General features: G+C 49.7%; 2 protein-coding genes across 5 annotated transcripts in view; one reads left to right on the top strand and one right to left on the bottom strand.

Annotated features, from left to right (window-relative positions):
- FKBP15 (FKBP prolyl isomerase 15) overlaps nucleotides 1–12,126 on the top strand; it is a 53,521-nt gene extending 41,395 nt beyond the window's left edge. For 3 of the 4 annotated variants that reach the window (XM_032865633.1, XM_032865632.1, XM_032865630.1), the window contains 9 exons: nucleotides 435–606; nucleotides 2,693–2,829; nucleotides 4,600–4,755; nucleotides 5,381–5,533; nucleotides 6,507–6,629; nucleotides 7,191–7,298; nucleotides 7,573–8,258; nucleotides 9,123–9,219; nucleotides 11,491–12,126. In XM_032865633.1, coding sequence (XP_032721524.1) covers nucleotides 435–606; nucleotides 2,693–2,829; nucleotides 4,600–4,755; nucleotides 5,381–5,533; nucleotides 6,507–6,629; nucleotides 7,191–7,298; nucleotides 7,573–8,258; nucleotides 9,123–9,219; nucleotides 11,491–11,568 — 1,710 coding nt within the window. In that variant the 3' untranslated portion in view covers nucleotides 11,569–12,126. The remainder of the gene's footprint in view (nucleotides 1–434; nucleotides 607–2,692; nucleotides 2,830–4,599; nucleotides 4,756–5,380; nucleotides 5,534–6,506; nucleotides 6,630–7,190; nucleotides 7,299–7,572; nucleotides 8,259–9,122; nucleotides 9,220–11,490) is intronic. The other variant, XM_032865631.1, reaches the window with a different exon arrangement.
- Nucleotides 12,127–14,088: 1,962 nt separating this feature from the next.
- SLC31A2 (solute carrier family 31 member 2) lies at nucleotides 14,089–23,062 on the bottom strand. The gene is made up of 4 exons (XM_032865629.1): nucleotides 22,944–23,062; nucleotides 18,709–18,775; nucleotides 16,411–16,597; nucleotides 14,089–15,478 (listed from the first exon to the last, which is right to left on the bottom strand). The coding sequence occupies exons 2-4, from the start codon at nucleotides 18,773–18,775 to the stop codon at nucleotides 15,310–15,312; spliced, it is 423 nt and encodes a 140-aa protein (XP_032721520.1). The 5' UTR covers nucleotides 22,944–23,062; the 3' UTR covers nucleotides 14,089–15,309.
- Between the last annotated feature and the right edge of the window lie 601 nt (nucleotides 23,063–23,663).

Below are 23,663 nucleotides of genomic sequence, written 5' to 3'. Positions count from 1 at the left end.
GATTGCAGTTGAAGGCATTCAATTTAATTTTAAAAAATCCTTTTCTTATTAAGAAAAATACATGTGTATCCTAGAAAAGTTAGAAAATGGCAGGAATACCATTTCTCGTGTATCATAATTTGCTTAAGCAAGCCCATTTTCCAGCATTTTATTTTTCCATTCTTTAGCAACTGTAACCCATCTGCATCGAACATCTTGTAGCAAGATTTTTGTTAAGTTTGCACAGTGCTTCCTAAGGACAAATTTCTGCAAGGGAATTCCTGGGTCAGAGACGTGGCCCATTTTGAAGGCTTGATGTTGGCTTAATGTAGGTTGAGGGTGCCTTAGCTCCCTTCCTACCAGTTCAGTCAGTGTAGAGTGTGTGAGGTTGGGTCATCACTTGGAGACAAGGGACACCCGTGTTTGACGTGGCATCATACTTTGTTACCGTTCAGGTCAAGGTGACAGAAGAGTTAGCAGCCGCCACCGCTCAGGTCTCCCGTCTGCAGCTGAAAGTAACTGCTCACCAAAAGAAAGAAACGGAGCTGCAGATGGAGCTGACAGAAAGCTTGAAGGAGACAGATCTCCTTAGAGGCCAGCTTGCCAAACTGCAGGCAGAGCTCCCAGGTACGTCCCTGGTGGAGGGGCTGGGACGGTCACCATTTAAACCTAAGGAATTAAACTGAAGGGTTCCTGGCTGGCTCAGTCAGTAGAGCATGTGACTCTTGATCTCAGGGTCGTGAGTTCAAGCCCAATGTTGAAGGGTAGAATTCACTTAATTAAAAAAAAATATATATATATATGGGGCGCATGGATGGCTCAGTCTGTTAAGCATCTGTCTTTGGATCAGGTTATGATCCTGGAGTCCGGGGATCAAGTCCCACGTCGGGCTCTCTGCTTCTCCTCCTGCCCTCCCTCCACCCCCAGCTCATGCTTGCTCTCTTCACACACTTTGTTTCTCTGGCACGCAAATAAATAAATAAAATTTAAAAATAAAAAAATTCTGGGGCACCTGGGTGGCTCAGTGGGTTAAAGCCTCTGCCTTCGGCTCAGGTCATGATCCCAGGGTCCTGGGATCGAGCCCCACATCAGGCTTTCTGCTCGGCAAGGAGCCTGCTTCCTCCTCCTCTCTCTGCCTGCCTCTCTGCCTACTTGTGCTGTCAAATAAATAAATAAAATCTTTAAAAAAATTAAAAAAATAGAAAAAAAATTCTGTCCTTTCAAATCCATTTGGCTTGATGCTCATGAAATTTGTGAAGGACTGAGGCAAAAATGGAAGTAGATTGGCATAAACCTACACCACTGCTTGACATAAAGGACAACCAAAGAAATGACTGTTTATCTGGAGTTGATCCGTGACCACTTTCCCACTTAGTTTCGCAAGTGTTGCCCTCGCTGTCTTGGTACTTGTGTTTGGCTCAGGGGCCTGGAAGAGTTTACTGTGTTCCTCTAACTCATGACTCAATGGATGTTTAAGAAAGAAACGCTTCCTGTAGCAGCCACCTCCTTCCTAGAGGATGGATTCCAGCCCTTCAGCCTGGCACTTGAGGCCCCTCAAGCTTGGCTTACTTCCTCTTCTGTTGCTCAGTTCATCTTGGCTCTGGACATACTGGCCAGCCTGCTGCAGCTTCAGCCCATCCTGCGGCTCTGGTCTTACCTTTTATCCATGCTCTTCTCTGGACCTGCTGTGTCCACTGTCACCAGTATTTGTCTCCAGTTCTCCAAAATCTCTTTCAGAAACTTCCCTGTTTTTTCTGGAACATTTGATCGCCTTTAGAATCCTTTACCTCTGAGTACACGATTACGGTGGCGTCTTGCTCATCTCTGCGAAGTCCTTTCCTCTAAGTTAGCATGAGTTCAGTACCTGGCATAAAGTGCTGCTCCAGACACAGGGACTTGAATAGAAGAGCTGTGAAGACCAGCACGTTGGTTCACGCACCATGGTGTATAGAAACAAACGTGGAAGACACAGATGGGACCAGGGGGCAGGGTGTAGCTGGGCAGCAGCAGAATGGGGAAGAAGCGAGTTCGCTTGCCTGAAAGAGCTGAAAACACTGATGTCAGTCGGTAGAGTGATACCTTGAGGATGAGCCCCCTCCCTGTTAAGAGAGTATCACCTGGGTGCGCCTGGGGGACAGTCTTAGATTCGAATGTTGTACAGGTATCTTATTTTCTGCTTTTGTGGTGTCCTAGGACAGTTAATCTCAGTTTTCCATACCAAGTTCATTTTGATGCATTACCTTTTTAAGAAATATTCCAGTTGCTTTATTTGGGCATTTTTTGGTGTTTGAAAAGGAAACTGTTGGTAGAATGTCCCAGCTACCAAGAAGGAAGGGAGTGTCCCACCAAGGCGGTGAGATAGGGTCTGGACTAAGGCTCAGTGAAGATCTGTTCAGTGTGTCGAGGTGGTGGCTGAAATGGGATTGTGGTGTGATATGTTTCGAAGGTGGTTTTGGATGATTTGAAGCACTTCTTTTTCATTCTGTGTGTGGAGAAGAGGACACATACAGACACGAACATGGGTTGGTGGTGGAGTTGGTTCGGACCGGATCCCCCTTTCTCCGGTCAGCGAGGTGGTGCTGAAGGGAGTGCGGGGACGGCGCTCATGTGGTCGCATCGAGAGGCCACAGGGCGCGGTGGGGGGAGCAGCCGGGATGCCAGGAGCCCCCGCAGTTCTGGTTCCGCAGCTAGTCTCCCTGCCATCCTGTCTCAGAACTCCGGGAGGCCTCAGAGCAAGCTCAGTCCAAATTCAAAAGTGAAAAGCAGACCCGGAGACAGCTGGAGCTCAAGGTGACATCCCTGGAGGAGGAGCTGGCTGATCTCCGAGCTGAGAAGGAATCTCTGGAAAAGGTAAGTTCCACACCCGAAGTTTCTCTGTTGGACCCAAGTAGCCAGGATTAACTGTTGATAACATTTTTACTTTCCTTTTAAGAATTACAGTAGCAGGGGCACCTGAGTGGCTCAGTGGGTTAAAGCCTCTGCCTTCAGCTCAGGTCATGATCTCAGGGTGCTGGGATCGAGCCCCGTGTCGGGCTCTCTGCTCAGCAGGGAGCCTGCTTCTCCTCTGTCTCTGCCTGCTGCTCTGCCTACTTGTGATCTCTCTCTCTGTGTCAAATAAATAAATAAATCTAAAAAAAAAAAAAAGAATTACAGTAGCATGTGCTCATTGTAACAAATACAAATAATATAGAAAAGTATGAAATAAAAAATAAAATTTATCTTTTTTCTTCTCTAATCTCACGCATTAGAGATAACAGTTATAAATAGTGTATGATTATCTGTGCAGTTTGTTTTCTGTGTGTATAAAACACCTGCACACATACTTGTGCATACATATATGTATACTGATCATTTTTATACTATAATAAGATCATGTTTAATGCTTTTTTTTTTTTTTTTTACATTGTGGACATTGTACTAGTAAGAATGAGAACTTTCTGGGATGCCTGGCTGGCTCAGTCAGTAGAGCACGTGACTCTTATCTTGGGGTTGTGAGCTCAAGCCCTACATTGGGTGTAGAGATTGCTTAACACTAAAATCTTAAAAAAAACAAACAAAAACTTTCTTATTCCTTTTAACTGCAGCGCAGTAGTCTATTGTAAGGTTGTACCATAACTTATTTAACTACCTACTGATGGCTATTTATGTTTCTATTTTTTCACAATTTCAGGTATTGCTGCTCTGGACATCCCCTTGTACTATATAATTCTTTTTTTGAAAATTCATTTGAGCATTTCCATAAAATGAATTGCTTGAATTAGAATTGCTGGATCACTTTTTAATGTCCTTTGTCCTCTTTCCTGTTGTAATACTAGTTTGATTTATAAACATTACTGAGGGTATTAATCCTTTGTCACTCATAGATGTTATAAATATCACTTAGTATTTATAGTCTCTTTTGTTGTGTTAAAATTTTAAGGTCAGCCTAAACTAGCCCCATTGAACAAAGTGGGAATGTTTCTTCTCTCTGTTCTGGAACAGTTTAGATATGAAAAGAAACTATTTCTGAGATTTCTATAAAACTCTCTAGTAACGCTTTTGTGGCCTAGTGCCTTTTTAAGGGATAAACTTGGTCTACATTTTCAGTATTTTCTATGATTTTATCAGGGTTTGTTTTTTTTTTTTAAACCTAATTCCTTCTGATTTGGGGGGGGGCTGTTTTTAGTTTTTCATTGTTATAGATACCACTACAGTGACCATCCTTGTACCACAGTCTTTGTGAACATGATTTATTGCTTCCTTAAGATAAATGATAATTTGTGGAATTTCTGGATGTATTTTTAAGAATCCTTCTGCAGGACTGCTAAATTGCCATCCAAAGAAAGACCTGTTTAGTTTCCTAGTAGGAGGTATGAAAGTGTCAACTTCCTTGTACCCTGGCCACTGTTAAGATGTTCCCCATCTCTTAATACAATGGTAGATAAAGACCTTCTTGTTTTCCTTCTTCGTATCACAATTTTTGTCACTCAGGAGCCAAGGATGTTAAAAATAGAAGAAAAATTAAACATTGAATTGTTTCCAGAAAGGACCCTAGGTCAAAAACTATCACCACTGTCACCATCTTCTGCATTTATCCTCTGTGAAACAGCTAGAGTTGATGATAGTTCTCTTATTCCTAAGAACCTCTCTGAAAGGAAAAAGAAGTCCGTTCAGGAGCGCTGCCAGGCTGAGGAGGAGATTGACGAGATCCGCAAGTCCTACCAGGAGGAGCTGGACAAGCTCCGGCAGCTCTTGAAAAAGGCTCGGGTATCCACAGACCAGGCGGCCGCAGAGCAGGTAACGGAAACCGAAGCGATTGGGGGATGTGCCTTTAGGCATTTTATCGTCCTTGAGAAAAGGGGATTTCAAACATCCCAAGGCCAGAGTCCTCAACCAGCAGACACCATCCTTCAGGCCCATTATTGTCCTTGAGGAGAAGGGATTTATTTAGGTAATCAGGCAAGGAGACCAGGGACGGTGACAGGACCCACCTGGATCTCTCGTTCATTTGGCAGAGAGCTTTTTCCTCGTAAATTCATAAACTCATATTTGTGTGTCTGACTGTTGAGTGAATTGGTGCCCTCAGTTTAGTCTCCTCTGGGGATTTTGACAAAACTGTTTCGCCTGAACCTGTGACGTTCAGGGCCCAGACTCTGAAAAGATCACAGTATGGCCCTCTCCTCTAGGTGACTCACCACCTCTTTATCTGGCTAGAGTAGCTTTTAGAATCCTGGCCACCGATGACCTCTGCGTACCTATATTCAAAAAGTACATTTACTTTCAAAGTAATCAGGGTCTTTCAAATAGTTGTGTCCCTATTAAATCTGGGCTGTTAGCTTATTCTTTTTGCCTTAGGAAAGATGGGCTTCCTTAGATGCAAATACCTCCTCCCCAGGATCTGCTGATGACGTTATCTTGACAGCTGTCTCTGGTACAGGCGGAGTTGCAGACCCAGTGGGAAGCCAGGTGTGAGCAGTTGCTGGCCTCCGCCAAGGATGCGCACCAGCAGCAGTACCAGGAAGTGTGCGCGCAGAGAGAGGCCACCCAGCAGAAGCTGCTCCACCTTCAGGAAAAGGTGGGCGCTCCCCCAGGCCAGGCAGCTTAGGGGACCCAGGTGATTTGAGGCAGACAGGTTGGGTCTTGTAAATCCTTCTGAACCTGAAAGGTGTTAATAGCTTGAAAAGCAAACCAGGCTTGTTCAGCTCTCCAGTTTATCGGTAATCTTGCACATACCGATTTTGGAAAGACAGGTTCATGACCTAGAAAAAGGAAAAGCAACACTAGTGTTCTGGAATGTGTTTAATTCCATTATAATATTTATTGAGTGCCAGTGGTAGTTCAGATACTGTGTTAGGGAAAGGGCTTACAAAGAGCTCTGCCCTCAGGCATCTCACAGTCCAGAGAGGGAGCGGGAGAGAAACAGAGATAAGCCTGGAGTGCTGTGGGGCCCAGAGGAGGAAGTACCTGAGGGAGCAGAGCCAAGGACCGGTAGCTCTGGGGAGGGGAAGTGCCGTGCAGAAGGCGGCAGAACGCCCGGGCAGAGGCACAGGGGTGAGATGGGGCCTGGGTTGGCTAGGTCACTGGCATGAAAGTGACAGAGATGGAAGATGGTTTAGGGTCATGGAGTGACAGCCCCATTTTTGGAGGTGACTTTCTTTCCTTATAGTATCAGGTTAAAGATCTTTGACTCAGATGGTGAAGGCAGTCTTGCAGGTGAATAGGCTGCTGCCTATGGCCGGTGTTCATATGTCCGTGTCACTGGACTTACACGTCCCCCCTTTTTTCATCGTGCTCTTGAACGATGTTCCTTATGAGGAACAAGGCAAGAGACCTCGGTGGAGAAGAGGAGGTAAAGTTCTGAGTGGAGACTGGGGGATGAGGAAAAAGAATGGCCCGAGTCAGCAGGCCTGGGGTGGGCGGGGGCGTATGGACGCCAGCAGACCTACCTGATGTTAACGCTGGATGCTGAGGATGGTTCTCGTCCTCCCCGTGTGCTTTCACCTGGTGGTCCAGGCTCCCAAGGCCACAGTCACAGTCTTGTTTTGCAGTGTCTAGCCCTCCAGGCCCAAGTCAAGGCCCTGACACAGCAAAATGAACAGCACACCAAGGACCTGGAGGCCAAGCCCCACGTGTCTGGAGTTGCGGCTGCTGCTGCTGACCCGTCAGAGAAGGTGAGTGGGCCTTTCGAAGAAGCAACCCAGGTCATAACAAGGGATTAAATGTGCCTGTCAGGGCTTCAGGAAGAATGTGGCCAATTTGTTATGTTGGTAGCCTTTTTTCTGACTTTAGTGATACACCCCTTATCTGACTTCAGTAAAAATGAGCTTGTTGGAGCGTATCACTTCGGTGACAAATCCCAGAGGGCCCTGTCCTGAGGCTTTGACAGATAAGGGAAGTGTCTCCGAGTCGGCGCAGTGAGGAGCGTGCCCAGCATCTGCTAGCACCGGTCCTCACAGCCCTCGGCGGCTCCCCTGGTGGCCACAGTGCGAGGAGGCATGGACACACATGGGCTGCAACTTGCCTGTCCGTGATAACCCTTCCACCAGTGGCTCTTCTTACTTAACATCACCCTCTCCACAGTGACCGCCTTCGGCGTCCCGGGTCCAGACCACCGTGGCATGCGGTTCGGTGCCCCAGGGGCTTCCTTTCAGCCCTCCCAACCCCTCTCCGGCATGAATCACCTGATTCTGGCAGCACAGATTTTGTTTTGCTCTCCTCGTGTCTTCCCGCAGGTCAAGAAGATCATGAACCAGGTGTTCCAGTCGTTGCGGGGAGAGTTTGAGCTGGAGGTCTCGTACAGCGGCCGGGCCGTGCTGGGGACTATTATGAACACCATCAAGGTACGGACGGCTGGCGATTGTTGCCGTGAAGTGGGACTCTTGTGGCTTAAGGGCCTTGGAAGGGATCCTAAATTTAAAAGGTATTTGAGACTGTGCCTCAAGAGTCAGGATAAGTGGCATGACTTTGATCTGGAGAGCCGAGGGCAGCGTCCGGTGAGAGGAAGAAGCAGGCATTCGACCTGCACAAGCAGGTGTGCTGTCGGGGAGCGGAGGAGTGGGAGTGCCTGCTGCTTTCCTGCCAGTGAGCATTTCCTCCTCCTTGGCTTTTGAACAGGTGGTGACTCTTCAGCTGTTAAACCAGAATGAGCAAGACAAGGGACAGAACAGCAATGATGAAGAGGAGGAGGAGGAAGAAGAGCAGGCCCAGATACCTTCCCGGGAGCACTCGATGTCAGCCAGTTCTGGGCCACCTCCAGCGCCCCTGAGTAGGGAGTCAGCAGAGTCCTCGCTGGTGTCATCGGAGCAGGCAGTCCAGGAGGCTGCCCCCCTGCCTCCTCAGGCCCTCCCTGTTCCCCAGGATGAGGTACAGGGAAGGGAAGGGAAGCCTGCAGAAGCAGAGGTGCTGTCAGAGATGAAAGATGATTCCCTCCCACCTGAACTGGCTTGTATCCCCTCCCAGAGACCTCTGGGGCCCCCAACATCAATTCCCCCTAAGCCTCCAGGCCCCGTGCTTGTGGACTCTGAGTGCGAAGAGACACTTGCCACCAGCCCATTGGAAAATGCCTGTGTCGGGGAGCCAGAAAGCTCCACGGGACTGTCTCTCACTTCACATTTCACGAATGAGAACCCATTGGCCTTGGGGCCTGGAAGTCTAGGAGAAGAGCCTCAGCCTCCAGAGCTCAAGAAAGATGAGGGCGTCCCTAACTGCACTGCTCCCCCTAAGGAGCTAGAAAACACAGAGGCAGGTTCACTAACTGTCGGAGCAGCGGGTGGCCCCAACCACTGTTCTCAGCGCACCAGGTACGTCTTACTGAGCGGAGTTCCCGGGACAAGGCAGCTGGGTGTGGAGGTTGTCGCTGGTTTTTCCAGGGCTGGTAACTCATCCTCAGAGAAGGACTGTCTGATTCACTCATTCATTCATTCCTGTATTTATTCAGGAACATCTGCTAAGTAAGAGGCTCTGTGGTCAGCACTGCAGTAGGGGGGAAGGCAAGGCGGATTGGGCTCGTAAGGAGCGTATAGTCTAGTGAAGACAAATACATAGTAAACGTATGCTGTAAAAAAGTGCTTAGAAAAAGAAATTCTCTATTATTAAAATAGAGAATAAAGGGGAGTTCTACTACTTCAAGATAGAATGGTTAGGGAAGGATTCTGAGAAGGTAATGTTTAAACTGGGACCCAAAGGATGGAAAGGAGCCTTCAGTGCCAAGATTTGGGAGGAAGAGATTGCGGAAAGCAGGCACAGCGCATGTAGAGGCCCTTTGGTAGGAGGGGATATGACAGTTAAGGAACTAAGGAAGGCACAGTAAGTAGAAGAATGGTGTTAACCTGAGATTAGAGAATGAAGTAGGGACAAGACTTGTGAGATTTTGTGTCACTCTTAGAAGTTTAGATTTTAGGTATTGTGAAAAGCTGTATTAAAAGGATTTAAACAGAAAAGTGACATGGCCTGATTGTTATATTAGTTGTTAAAGATCACTCTGGCTGTAGGTCATGGAGGGGAGTCAGGAGCGCTAGGAGGCCAGCATGGGTGGAGGTGGGAGGAATCCCTGCGTGATTACCAGAGCTGGATTTTTTTCTCCAGAGCTCATGGGCCCTGTGGCCTAGAACAGGAACAGGAATAGCACCATTTTCTGTGACTTGATTTTGATTTTTTTCCTTCAGTCTCTCAGGGGATGAAGAAGATGAACTATTTAAAGGGGCAGCTCTGAAAGTTTCAAGGCCCAAAGCACAGGCTGAGGAGGAGGATGAAGATGAGGTGGTAAGGAAATCCCAGGCACTGCCCAGTCCTCACACCACCACCCGGGCACCCTTTCCCGCTGGCTCCGAGAAGAGGAGTGGAGCCTGTGGGTGTCCCGTGCCCTGGGCTCTGTGTGCGGCGCCCTGTGGGAGCAGACGTGGGGTAGGGAGGGGGCAGCTCTGTAAGCTCGGTGGGGATGGGCAGATACCACTTTATTCCTAAAAAAGGGTCACGATCTCCATCCATGCACGAATGATTTCTACTTTCAGTGAAGGAAGTTGGGCTGCTTAGTCCTGCATTAGAATGCTGAGGCCTCGGCTTCCCTCAGATCTGCTCAGGGATTATGTCTATCTTACAATCAGAAGGGACTTGGAAGTTCTTGACTTCTATCCTTATTCATAGATGGAGGCTCAGAAAGATGATTTACCTATAGCCACAGAGGGAGTTAGTGGCAGAACTAGGACTGAAACCCCAGGCTCTTTCTGAAACCACCTGTTTCTGGGCCTTTCCGTGTCCTCAGCCTGCTTTCCAAACTGCTACCTTGTTTTGTTCTCCCAACACCCTGGGCAGAAAATAGGTTAAGTACCGATAGCATGACCTCACTCTACAAAGCTCCTGAGTGACAGATGACCGGAGGGCGGCTTGCTCAGAGAGCCTGGATCAGAGCCCCTATTCTTGGCATTTGTTGGCCCCATGTGCGGAGTTAGACTGTCACCAGGACATTTGACTGGTCTGATGGGAATGACACCAGAGCAAAACGTGGGTGGAGAACACAGATCAGCTTCAAGCTCAGCCTGTCCCGGGGACAGAAATGTGAGGTGACTGGGGACACATTTTTCTCCCCTCATGTGTCCGCCAGAGTGGATTTTGCCTTTTGCCAAAATGTTGGGGAAATGGCTATGGCAGAGCAAGGAGCGGGCTTGAATGTACCAACGCCCTTGACTCCTGCCTGCGCTCCTCTGGGGGGAAGGGTGCCATTTCCTCCTGTTGGCCTTTCTTCCCAAGAATTAAATTTTCATTCAAGAATTCTGAATAGGAATTCTGCACTTAAAAATAAGAACAAAAAGCCAATTGAGTATCCCCGGTGGCTGCCCTAAATGTAGTTGGAATGTTTAGTTAGCAGGATATTATTGGTATTATTATGAATACTATCGAGTTCATTTCTATTTCTGGGATACTCTAAGAACCTCACAGACATTCTCATTTAATACTCTACTAACCCAGTGAGGAATTTATCCTATTTTGTAGAAAAGAGGACTGAGGCTCAGCAAGGTTAAGTAATATACTCTAGGTTATAAAACTAATAAAATGCAGAGCCAGAACTTTAGCTGGAATAAAACAGAAGCAGTGAGCCACCTTTTAATTCATTACAGTCAGAGTTTAAAGATCATTTAGTTGATGCCCAGAGAGAGGTACAAGGTCTGTACCAGGGACCCCTGACCCCATCACGCTGCCTTCTGTTTGGCCGGCCCTGTGAAGACTGACCCTGGGTCAGAGTAGCTTAGAGCAGGGGATACTCCGTGTGTGCCTTTCTCCAGCATCAATCCCTGCTACCCCCATGGGACCTGTTCCCCGCCAATCCAGAAGAAAAAGGCCAGGAACTCAAGTCATGAAAAGTGGGGGAGAGTTTCTTCCATCGCCTGTTAATCTCCCTTTTCCTACTACCTTGGTGAAGGGAGTGAGGGAAGGACCAGTGAGATCAAGGGTGTTGGGGGCGGTGGCCCCATGCTCCTGGGCTTTCTTCATCTCTTGGATTCGCCACTGGGTGATTTGGCCAAGCGTCTGAGCTCAACTGTCTCACGTGGTGGGGTCACGTCCAGAACCAGACAGGCCATCATATGCCACAGCGTTTCTTCAGATGGAGCTGTATTCTTCCCAGCCTCTCTTCATTTTCTTGCATCTTCTCTCTCCCCTTAGGGCTGCTCTACTCTCTTTCTTCCTCCCACTCCCATCTCTTCCCCCATCGACCTTCTTTTCCCACGTGAAATGTATGTCACTGCATGAGAAGAAACCTGTCAAATCAATACACGTGTTTCACAAATAAATAGGAAACTAGCTCCGTGTTGGTCGTCTTCTCTGTGTGTTGGAAGATTGCTTCCCTTCTCTGCCTGCTTGTCTCGGCTTTATCTGGAAGCCCAGGTTTGCTGGCTTAGTCCTTTGAGTAAAACCCTAACCAACACCCTCCTTCCCATCCTGGAGTCGGGAACAGGTGTCGGTTCACTTCACCTCACACGGGAAGGCCATCTGGTGCAGGGGCAGGTGAGGACTGACAGCTCTTTCCTGTTTTGTCAGAGCATGAAGGGACGGCCACCCCCAACACCCCTTTTTGGAGACGATGACGATGACGATGACATTGACTGGCTGGGATGAAGACCCTGGAAACTGGTACAAAGGTTTCTCTACTGACCCTTCCCTAAGCATGATTTTGCACAGCCAGCCCTGTGTCTAGACAGCCCGGGGCAAGGTGAAGGTGAGCATTCTGAGGACAGCAGCGCACACACCTGACTTAGCCAACTTCTGAGCGCCCCGCCCGGCTGGTCCGAGAGGAGTGTGAGCCTGTCTTCACAACGTTGGGGTCCTGCCTCAGAGTCCCCTTGTGAGGAAGGGCTGGTGGGTTGCCTGCAGCCAGTCATCTACAAGAATCCTGCCCTCTTCCAAGCTTTTTATTCTCTAAACTAAGTCAGACTGAATCTGCCTCCTGATGCTCAGCTGTGCACCAGCAGCAGGACATGTCATCTCAGGGGAGGTCTGCCCGGTGGATTCCGCTATCTACACCCTGGTTCAGTTACCAGCCTTGCCTGCAGTCCTGGGACATGTATCTTTTCTCTGCCTTAAATCTGATAAAAGAGGTCAATGAATATTTGAAATTAACAAAAACTAAAATAAATGTCTGCGATGAAACTTGCCTCAAGCTTTTGGGGAGAAATCAAATTTGGTTCTAAAGCTGGCTGTGCTCCTCTCTGGGAATGTCAGGGTAGGAGCTGGAACAGGCCGGGGTTGCTCAACAGGCACAAAAGCTCGTGCCATACTCCCTTTGCACCCAACCCTGGTGCTCAGGCTTTCAGGAAAGGTCACCCCTCTGCTGTCCCAGCTCATCCTAGCCGCAGGAAGGCTTGAGGTACTGTGGTTACCTGAGAAACTGGCCATATTGTCTTGGCACGCTTGGTTCTATACCCTGGGAAGCCCTGCGCAGGAGGTGGGAGGGTCCCTCCATTGTGGTGTCGCTCATCATGACACCTGGTTGATTCCTCACTTTGAGAGCGGCTTCCATTCCCTCTGGACTCGGGGCCAGGCCGAATGCAGAGAAGAGTAGTGAGAAAACATCTGTGGTTATTTTACTTATTTCCGGATTTTCCAAAGACCATGCAACCAGTCTTCAAGAGAAGGAGAATAATTTTAATAAAAATATTCCCTGGTTTAAAATGCTTATGAGAGAGAATCCTGGATACTGATGGCCCGACCCCACCCTTGTGAAGGCAGATCCTTTGTGAGCCTGTGTGCCAGAAGTGGGGCTGGGAGGCGGTCAGAACCACTGTTGGCTGGACTTTGTTGTTGAACACTTTACACAGACTCTCATTTCCAGCAGCCCTTGCAGAAGACACTTACCCCCTCTGATAGAGAGACAGGCTTAGAGAGTTCAATTAACTTGGCCGATATTATACAGCTAGGAAGCAGGAGAACGAGAATTCAGATCCTGACCAGCCTATTCTGGAGCCTGGGCTCTTGACCACCATGGGGCATCCATCACTGGGCTGGGGGAAGAAGGGCAGTGGTGCTGGTCAAAATCCAGGCTCCTGGGCCTCAGCGCACCTCTCCTGAAACAGAATCTCTGCCCTGTTGTGGTAAAACCCAGCCCTGGCCTCTCAGCTCCCACTGTCTGCATTCACGGCCTCGCCCAGTTACCCGGTGAGCCCCACGCTCAGCTGTGCTGAGGAGCAGACTCAGGCCAGCCTGCCTGGTGCTGCGGCCCAGCTCTGCCACTCATGAGCCGGGTGACGATTTAACTTCTCTGTGCCTCAGCTGCCTCTTCTCTAAAACAAGGACGAAGAGTTTCTGCTGGGTTGTGAGGGTTAAATGAGTTAATATTGTGAGGTGCTTAGAACACTGCCTGGCATGTAAAAAGCACTAGACACGTGTCTGTTAAATTAAAAAAAAAAAAAACAAAAAAAACTTCAGGTGGAGAAAGTGCCACCTTCTGTGACTTGGCCATGAAGAATGTTGAAATGCTTAGTCTAACCAGCTCGAGAGCAGACATTTTTTAAAAGCCCTCACGCATATTACCAGCGTATCAAACCGAGAGCTTGCCAACGACCCATGGAAGTGCTCCTGGTAGCAGTGCTCCCGGGGAGGGAGGCTTAGCTGCTTAGGACATGGAACTGGATCTGTGAGGCTCCATCAGCAAGACCGCGCCGGACCCTGGAAACATTACCCCCCACCTCCTTCATGACATGGAGCAGCCTTGCACTTAGCTGTGAGCTGGGGGGTTGCACTGGTCAATACTGAAGGTGTCACATACTTTGTTATGGTTCTCACTGCAAATTAAAAAGTGGTTTCGATGTAGTTTTTGCTGCTGCCCTCGGGGAGAAGATGCTTTGCAGCCCACATGACAGCTAGTTGTTTTTCTCACACCAGGCAGTGCCTAGTTGGGATGTGGTGTGTGAACGTGAGAATGACTCTCAGGGTGGCAAGGTCGTCGGGGGTCTGCCTGATGGCACAGCGTTCCAGGGCTGGCTACCTGGAGCACAGAGCGGTCTTCTAGCAGATGGACAGACCCCGTCCTTGGACAGCCCCACAGCCAGCACTACCAGCTGCATTCGCCCCCCTCAGTTCCTGCAGTGGCTTCAGGGGTGGCATGTGCTTGCTGTCCGAGCAGAAACACAAGAATGGCCACAGACTTTAAAAATAGTATTTATTAAAACATCTATTTCTTTTTTAATTCCTGAAGCTTAAAACTGTCTTTCCTCTAGCCCTTGAGGTACTTGAGCATAGACATTCCAGTATCCAGCCCTGATGTTCCCTCCCTGGGTCTCATGTTTGCTTCTCTGTCAAGTGAACCGTCTGGAAAGTCTCACCTAACTCTACGTGTAACGCTTTGGTTTGACTGCTTCCTGCATCGTCAGCCGACACTCCCTGTGGCTTAACCGTGTTTGCCCACCAGATGTGATGGGTGAGCAGTAAGTTCGAACTAGAGAACACGAAATACTGAATATTCAGTGTAGTTCTCTGTTCTGCATCAAAGCAGGAGCAGGAAGGGAGCACTGGGGTCCTGAGAAGCACCCCGGGCCCCTCAAGCCATTAGACTGCCTTCCTCCCGCAGGCAGTGCTGTCTGATGGGAGCAGCTCACCATGCAGCCGATAGGTCAGGAGCCTTGAGAAGAGTCTCACTTCTCGGCCTTGAATCTGCTGTCATGCCCCACAAGAAAGAGAAACAGTTCCTAGCAGATGCTGCTATATCCATCAGGAAATCTGATGAAGTCACTTCGCTGAAAATTTTGGATTCATGTGCAAAACTGCGAACCAGGAGTTTAGTGGGAAAAAATGAAAAATCTCAGTTTGTCACCGTGATCCGCAGAACAGACCATCTTTATGTGCCCCAGAGGCAGAAAGGTGAGACAAAGGAGCAATCTCGGACTCCGTCCCTCAAATACAGAAGGGGTCAGGAAGTCCGGTTGTAGGTGCTCCTCTTTATAAGGCACAAATCATGAGGGCAGAAGGTATGCAGCTTCCGTGGCCTTCATCACCCAGAACCCCTCTCCCTGTCTTGAAGATCTTTGGAAATTCTTAATCTTGAGTCAGGTAAGTCCTCATGGGCTCAGCAACTCTGCCCCCAGGTTCTGGTCTCTTCATTCTCCCTCAGGTCACAGCAGCCTTATGAAGGCACAAAACGCCCAGCCCGGGCCCCGTCCAGGCTGGCTGAGGGCAGAGGTAGCTTCAGGGACCTCTGAACTCTGGGCAGCAAGTGCTGGCTTCGGCAGGACGTGTCCAGGAGCTGGGAGCGTGGCGAGGAACAGCCATCAGAAGACACGGGAGACACAGGGCTGGAAGCTCGGTGTCTGCAAGGAGGGAGCCGCAGCTCGCTCCGGCCCCCGGTGCCTGCAGAGCCCTCACCAGCTAAACCATGCTGAGGAGCGGGTAGGCCAGGTAGTAGCCCACAGCAGAGCCAAGGATCACGCCGAAGAAGATCCACGTGTTGTACGACATGACGGCCAGCATCATGAAGTAGCCTATGACCACCTGAACAACGTGGATTAGAGACTGGCCGAAGTGACAGAAAAACCACCTAGATGACAAGGAGAGTCAAGATAATGTTGATAATGAGATGGTGTCAGGAATTAGAGCCGCTGAGTTACAGAACCAGCTTCTTTATATTTGTGTGCTGGACCCAGAAGAGACTTCTTTCTGAAGACTTACATGAGAAACCACTGCTAGGGGACAGGGGCTTGTACAAGGAGCCTTGGGTAATCACGTCTCTACTACATTCAGCTCTGAGCTTCCTAGCATCCAAGGCAAAAAGGGGAAATGAGACCTGTATCCTGTCATGTCTGATAAAGGATAATACAAAATCATCAGTAAGGCAGGTAGGTTTTTCCTTCTGAACCTGCTGTGGGAGATCTACTAGCTCAGCCACTTACTCTAGCTTAGCACAGATATCTTAACCTCTCTGAACTTAAAATTTCCTCATCAGGAAAGGAGGGATAAGAATACCTCCCTTGCAGGCTGGGTGTGAACAGCAGAGACACCCGTGTAAGGAAAAGGAAGGCTCGGGAAGCACCGCTGGAGCTGGAGAGAGGGCCGACGTGGGACCCCATGGCGCGGCCTTAGCAGACTGGGATGGGAAGGAGGGGGGTGGGAGCTCCTCTGCCAAGACTGGTCCGCTGCAGACAGCAAGCCTTACTATTTGTGTAGGAACAGCTGCAGATGCCAGCCTGGGTTTGGAAGCCTTAGTGACCTAAGAAAGGCTGCTGAGATCTGGAGGAGGACTGGATGGATGCCCGTGTTGCTGGACTGAGGCCTGCACCAGAGTTCTGAAGATCTGAGTCTCCCGAGTGGCTGTTCGTAGAGCTCTGGCCTAGGCATCAAGAGACCCGAGCTCGAGCTCACCTCACTACTTAGTCCCTGTAAGCACTCTGGCAAGTCCTTCCTCGGGCCCGTTTGCTTTAGCCCTCTGGGCCCAGCCTCTCATGGTGAATGTGAGTATGCTATGCCTGTTACCTGAGGCGGGTTCTGCTGACCGGGGGTGAGTCTGAGCCAGAAGAATCCTGGTCTGTCTCCTCAGTGAGCTGGCTGGTGGGGATGGACAGGCTCACTGCGGCCTGGTAGAGCAGCTTGGCTTTGCCAACCTTGATGCTTTCATACAACACAGCCAGGAGCAGGACCACCACTACCGAAAGGGCCATGCCTGTCAAACAGAGCCGAGTTGCAGAGACCTGGCCAAGCAAGCCCTGATCCCCTTCTGGCAGCTTCCCCCAGGACCCGGGATATGGAGCAGCAGAGCACCTCCACCGGTCCTCCTGAATCCATTCCATCTCCCTCTCTCTGGCATCTTCCTCCCCACCCTCCTTGGGCTCGGAACTTCACTGTCTCTTTGCCCTTCTGCTCTTTCTTGGGAAGGATGGCCAATTGGGGTACGGCTGTGAGATCAGGGAGAAAAGCAGGGTCTGGAAAGCCAGGGGCCGAGGGCGAAGAGGTCACACACCACTGCCCCCAGCGGCAACCCCTGCAGGTGGCACAAGTCTCTGTCAAGAATTCTTGTTAGGCAAAGAGCATGTACAGCAAGGTCCTGAGTAGGAATGTGTATAAAGAAAAGTCTGGAAGGAGGGAGATACAACAACAAAGGAGTTATAATTACCTCAGCAAACTAGGATATAAAGGATTTTTTTCTTCTCACCTAATTTTCCGAAGTCAGTGCTGTGTGTATGCTTTTATAATAGTGGAAAACACTAAGTTATTTTACAGAAAACATGAAATGCTTACGAGGGCTGCTGTAAAATTAGTGGCTAATTGCTACTTCTCTTTTACAAGACGAGGAGGGATACTAAATACGCCAGCTATAGTTATTTTATTGGGCTCCCAGGAGGAAATCATCTACAAAAGATGCAGGTGATATTTTAAAACACAAAATTACGTGTAATTACATGCACATGGTACGGATTTAACTGGGACCAAAGGGTATACAGTGAAAGGTAAGTCTTCTTCGCAGCCCAGGCCCTGAAACCCCAGTCCTCTCCCCAGAGCCTTTTCCTCTGCAGCTCTCCAGGGATACCCACTGTAGGCATCGACCTGTGTGTGTGCTTCCACGTCTGACATCATCCAAGTACACCTCGTAGAGAGGTTCCCCTCCCTGCACACAGATCTGCCTTATTTCTGTGGCTTCACAGTATCTGTGATACAGTCTATTGTCCAAGGGTGGCCACCTCCCCACCGCACCCCACATGCTCTTCTTACATTGTCAGCACCCCTGCCATCAAGTGTGTGGTCCACGGCCCCTTCCCTTTAGGCTGAGAAGACCTTTGTGACTTCCTCACCCAAGCAAGGTGGAAGTGAGGCTCTGTGACTTCCAAGGCTAAGGTCTTAAAAATCCCGTGCACTTCCATCTTGTTTTCTTGACACACTCGCTCCTGGAACCCAGCTGCCCTGCCACAGGGAAGCCCAGGACCTAGGAGACACCCCATATTTTGGTGTTCCGCCGGCAACCCCCCAGCCAGAGGTCCTCGCTGACAACCAGCAGCAACCGGGAGACATGAGCGTGAGGAAGCCTTCAGGAGGATTCCAGTTCCAGCCATTGTCTGACCACACCTGCGTGACAGGCTGTGAGTGGGGACCGCTTAGCCGAGCCCAGTTAACCCAGAACCTTGAGAAGGAATGCTACAATGACTGGGCTTACGGGGTGGTAGGGGCTGGTGACCCGCTGTAGGGATGACCGTGATTTATCTCATCAGCACCTGCAGGCCTGGGCACTTGGGCCATTGCCCATCTACTTTTTAAGATACAGTTACTTAAGTTGAAACAACTACGTCATGAATTTGCGCCCAGCTCTGCCTTTTCAAGTCAAAGCAATACCATTCTCTTGCAAACTGGTGCCTCATTTGAGGTCCAGCCAGCAGCAGCTGTTCTGGACTTCTGAGCTGGTGCTGGACATGGTAGGAGGTAGGTGCTAGGTGGGTGCTGAGAGGCAACAGGAGGCCTCGATCGAGCTCTGGCTCGGATGCTTACTTGCTATGTGACCCTCTTCCCTCTCTGAGCTTCAGTTCCTTCTCGTGTCATAGAGGCAAAGGCTGTATCCTTGGCCTCTCTCTGGGCCTTGTGACAATCAGTGAGATAATGGAGCCTTTTGTGACGTGAAGAGCAGTGCTTGGAATTATAAATGCCAATTTCCTGCTCAGTGCTTATGAAAGAGGAGTCAGTCTCATCTGAATGTCCACAGAGGGTAGTGCTAAAGGGAACCAGGCTCTCCACTGCCCAGAGCTACAAGGCTTTCCGAGCTACAAGGCTAGGCTTCCCCACTCTTACCTGCAGGACTGTGGACACTCCAGAAATCAAACAGAAGCACCACCTCATTGGAGAAGATGAAATGCATCTGAAAGAAAAGGGAATTTGCATTGCTCGATGTAGTAAGAGTCCTGGTCCCTAATGCTCTCCAGCAGCCTCCCCTAAAGGCCCAGAGGAACGAGGTCACTGGTCTTAAGTGCTGGAAGGGCCCACTAGTGGGCATCAGGATGAACTGAGGTCAGACAGGGCAGAGACTTACCCAAGATCCCATAGTGGGTCAGCAGCAGAGCTATCATTGAGATGGCCCTACTCGAGGTGGACGTGAGATACGGGGGGTACCACACAGGTCAGTGTCCTCTGGTCATGCTGAGATGTCCCCTCTGGGGCCCAAGTCATTCTGTTCTGGCCATGTGTATCATGGAGGGGCCAGGGGCTGCTGTCTCCATGCGACTCCACATCTGTCCACTCATTCATTAAACATTTGCTGACCCCATTCTGTGCACAGCATTCTGGACAAAGTTTAACGTCTCTGCCCTTGATGACGTCTCTGCTCCCAGACTTACAGAAAGAACAAGGATAGACGCACAGACCATGCCGCACGCATCTGAACACCCCTCTCAAAGAGCGCCTTACCCAGCCCGTGTTCGGGGTGGCATCAATCGCTTCTTGTACATTACCTCATTTCACAACCGTCTTCTGTGTGACAAGGACGGTCAGGCCCATCACATAGAAGAGAAAACTGGAGACACTAGGCTCCGAAGGGTTAAATCATTTGCTGAAGGTCACAAAGCTAGTAAGTTGGCAGAGCTTGGATTCAAAGCCGGGTCCAGCTGGATGCCAGAGTGCTGTGCATTCCAGGATACTAGGCTGTCTCCTGCTTGCCAAGAAAGGAGGACAAGAAGGAAGCCGGGTGGCAATCCTCAGTACCCACTCCAGGCTTAATGACTGTGTTTGGCAAGATTAAAGCCAGAGGGATGAATATTAGGTCACTGTCCTGCGGTGGGGAAAGGAAGGTCCCCTCTCATCACTGGGTAAGTAGGACCTGGGTCAGCAACAGCGGCTCCGCCCTCCAGCTGAGGAGATCTGGGCAAGTGGGATCGGGTGACAGAAGCCTTTGCCTTCTAAGGCAGGTATTAGATTCCCCAAATGTCAGACCCAGAGTGTCCTTAGAAAGTTTTTTTTTTTATTGTGGTACAACTGACATGTAACTTTAATTTCGAGTGTACAACCCGATTCGATATTTGTACATATCGTGAAATGATCACCACAGTTAAGACTGGTTAATATCCATTACCACACAAAGCTATAATTTTTTTTTCTTGTGATGAGAACTTTTAAGACCTACTCTCTCAGCAGCTCTCAAACATACAATACAGGGGACGCCTGGGTGGCTCAGTGGGTTAAAGCCTCTGCCTTCGGCTCAGGTCATGATCCCAGGGTCTTGGAATCGAGCCCCACATTGGGCTCTCTGCTCAGCGGGGAGCCTGCTTCCTCCTCTCTCTCTGCCTGCTTCTCTGCCTACTTGTGATCTCTGTCTGTCAAATAAATAAACAAATAATCTTTAAAAAAAAATACAATACAGGAGTATTAACTGTAGTCACCAGGCTGGGCAGCACATCCCCGGGACATATAATTTTCTCAGAGGCTTTAGTCCTCTGGCTTTCAGTCTTTCTTTCTTTCTCCCTCCCTCCCTCTTTCTTTCTTTCTTTCTTTGTTTTCCCTTGGTCAGGGATTACCAGCAAATAAAATCCTCCTTATAACTCCACCATATAAAACCAGGGCACTGAGTGAAGAGGGGAGAGCACTCCGAACTCCGCTGAAACTCAGTGTGAAAAACACTGATCTAGTCCAACTTGGCCCCTCTCTATCCCCATTTCATTCCCGGGTGGGGAAAATGAGTCCCAACAGGGGAAGGGATTTGCCCAAGACCTCCTAAGAAGAAAATGGAAATCTATGCAGTCATTTAAAAATCATGTGGAAGAATTAAGGGGTGCCTGGGGGGCTCAATAGTTAAGCATCTGCCTTCAGCTCAGGTTGTGATCCCAGGGTCCTGGGGTCGAGCCCCACATGGGGCTCCCTGCTCAGCAGGAACCCTGCTTCTTCCTCTCCCACTCCCCCTGCTTGTATTCCCTCTCTCACTGCCCCACCCCTCTCTGTCAAATAAATAAATAAAATCTTTTTTAAAAAAATCATGTGGAAGAATTATAAAATAAAAACAGCTTCTTACTTCCCCAATGTGAGGGAGGTACTTGTTTAACGTAAAAGCTGTAACAGTACCAAAAAGAAAGTAGAAATTATTTTGAGTCCTACTATCCAGAGACGTCCCTTGTTATGATTTCAAAAAGCATGTTTGACAATATGGCAAAATGTTCGCGAAAGACGGACATGTGAAAACAAGTCCAAATCATCCTGTGAAACTCCATTTACGCTGGAGTTCCGCTCATTCAGCTTCAGCAGAAGCCTTGAGCACCACCTCTGCGGTGGGGAAGGTGGCAGGCGTTGCACCATGCCCCTTCTCTGAGTTCACTTAATAAAGCAACTGGCATGACTGGAATGTCCCCAACGGCTAGTTAATCAGAGAAGTTCCCTAACTGGCTTCCTTCTATCATCCTTGGGCCTGGGCCAGCTGTCTCAGGGGCCTCAAAGCTTTTGCTGTAGACTTGAGCACCCACAAAGCAATAAAAGTAATTCAGCTGACAAACACTGACTTTGGTTTTGCTAGGGGTGCAGATGCTGGAGATATGGAGACAGCCCTTGACCCTCGAGGGACAAACCATCTGTTAGGGGAGAGGGAAGGGAACAGATCATTACAACAGGGTGAATGCAGTCAGTGAGGAGGCACAGGGGAGGCCTCCTGCGGGTGCTGGGGAGGAATGCCCCCCCGAGAGACACCTAACTGGGCCAAGAAGGCAGATGGCTATGGCATCTTCTGAAGCAGGAGGAGCAGGAGGCAGCCAGAGGAAGACGGACAGTTTAGTATGTTCCAGGCTGGAAGCGCCCAGACAGTAGTTCCACCTGACTAGGGAGTGAGGAGTCCGGGAAGGACAAAGGCTCACCCACTCCTGCTTTTTCGCTGGAGAAAAATTCAAATCAGCGCATCCCGACTTGGTGCTGCATTTAAACTAAGGGGCCCTGGATGCCTGGGTGGCTCAGAAGCCTCTGCCTTCAGTTCAGGTCATGGTCTCAGGGTCCTGGGATTGAGCCCCACATTGGGCTCTCTGCGGGGAGCCTGTTTCTCTCTCTCTGCCTGCCTCTCTGCCTACTTATGATCTCTCTCTCTCTCTGTCAAATAAATAAATAAAATCTTTTTTAAAAAATTAAAGGGCCCCGTGGTCAGGTACAGAGGCGGCAGCACCCAACTTTTGTTTCTCCACTTAGGCAGAATCTCAGCCTCCAGCCCCGAGTCTCACTTATCTGCGCCTTCTTCAGGGCCCCACCCTGGGTAGGGAGGGGCTGTGGTGAAGAAGAGAGCAATCAGGGACTTGTTTTCTTCTTTATGTTCGCATTTGAGGTTACTTAGACTTCGAGAAGAGCTCTCTCGTTAATAAACCCAACAGTTCAGGGGGAGGTTAAGCTCTCTCGTTAATAAACCCAACAGTTCAGGGGGAGGTTAAGGTCCTTGTCCCGCACTTGCCTGGCTCAGGAACTTTTCACAAGCTCTTCCCATCTATTTCCCCTTTTAGAAGGCTAGCAGGTGGTGGGGGAGGACGTTTGACTAAATGACCAGTATTGGCTTCCTGTATCTTAAATTCTATGATATTCATGATGATGATTTTTTCAAAGCTCAAAAGGAGTCTTGCAAGCTGTCATTCTCTCCACCTCGGTGAATTCTGCCTAAAAAGTCAGTTTGTGTGAAAAGCGACTTCTACCCAAACGTAGGGAGGATGGAAAGCAGCTGGACCTGAGATTCAGACCACCAGCTTGCCAGGACAGGGAGCCGGCCCTGGGGCGTGCGCTCGGTGCGTGAAGTGCGCGGGGCTTTTCCTTCTGATGGGGGCCCCGCGGAATCTCTCCCAAGTCACTGCGTCCAGGGCAGGGGACGCCCCCCCCCCCCCCCCCCCCCCCCCCCCCCGCCAAGTCTGTCTTCACCCACCGCGCCCCCGCTGCTCGGCAGAGCCGGACTGACTGCCAGCAGGAGGCACGGATAAGGGAAAAAAACACAGGCAAGCCACCGCCGGCTCCGCTTGCCGCGTCCCCTCAACCCTGCTCCCGTCCACCCTCCCCGCGTGGCCGCTGACAGTGACCGCGAGACTCACCTTGGAGGTGAGCGCGCCGGGCGGGCGCAGGGACCGCCACCGCTCGCTGGGGACTCCACGCTCCGAGTCCGACTTGCCCCCGCCGCCGCGATCGCGATCTGGGCCGCGAGGTCACGTGGTCGTGGCGAGGAAGGCGCGCGGGCACCTGGGAGTTGTGGTCCCCGCGCGTGGCTTCACTCAGGGAGGCCTGGAGCGCACCCACCCGTATGGAGCCCGCGGCGCGCCAGCCTGAGCCCCAGGCGGAGCGCGGGCCACCTGCTGCGCTCCGTTTGGCCCCTTACCTTGTTTTGCACTTGACTTGTCTCTGCAGCTATCTTTACAGAGTTTATTGCTCTTCTAATAAACCTCGCGAAGCTTAACATGTTGAGTGGAAAAATTGTCAAGTCCATTCTATGGACAAAATAGCAACAAATTAGGAGTAAATGAAATCATGCCCCCGGGGCTTTAATGTAGTCATTCTTTTCCTATCTTTCCCAATCTGGTAAGCAAAAAGCAATACACAGTTTTAATTTTAACTTCTATTTCTTGGGTTACTAGGGTGATAAACTTTTTTCTTATTGGTATCTCTGTTAGTGTGTTGTCTGTCCATTTCACCCACCTGGTTTTGGTGCCTGGAGTGGGAGACTTTTCTGGTGGATGAGCGACCTTTAACAGTATTTATTTTTTAAATTTTTATTTATTTATTTATTTTTAAAGATTTTTATTTATTTATTTGACAGA

Source organism: Lontra canadensis, unplaced genomic scaffold (genome assembly GCF_010015895.1).
Source record: "Lontra canadensis isolate GAN:19392208 unplaced genomic scaffold, GSC_riverotter_1.0 scaffold30, whole genome shotgun sequence".
NCBI lineage: Eukaryota > Metazoa > Chordata > Mammalia > Carnivora > Mustelidae > Lontra > Lontra canadensis.
Note: the sequence above shows the minus strand (reverse complement) of the source record. Positions and strands in the feature narration are given on the sequence as shown.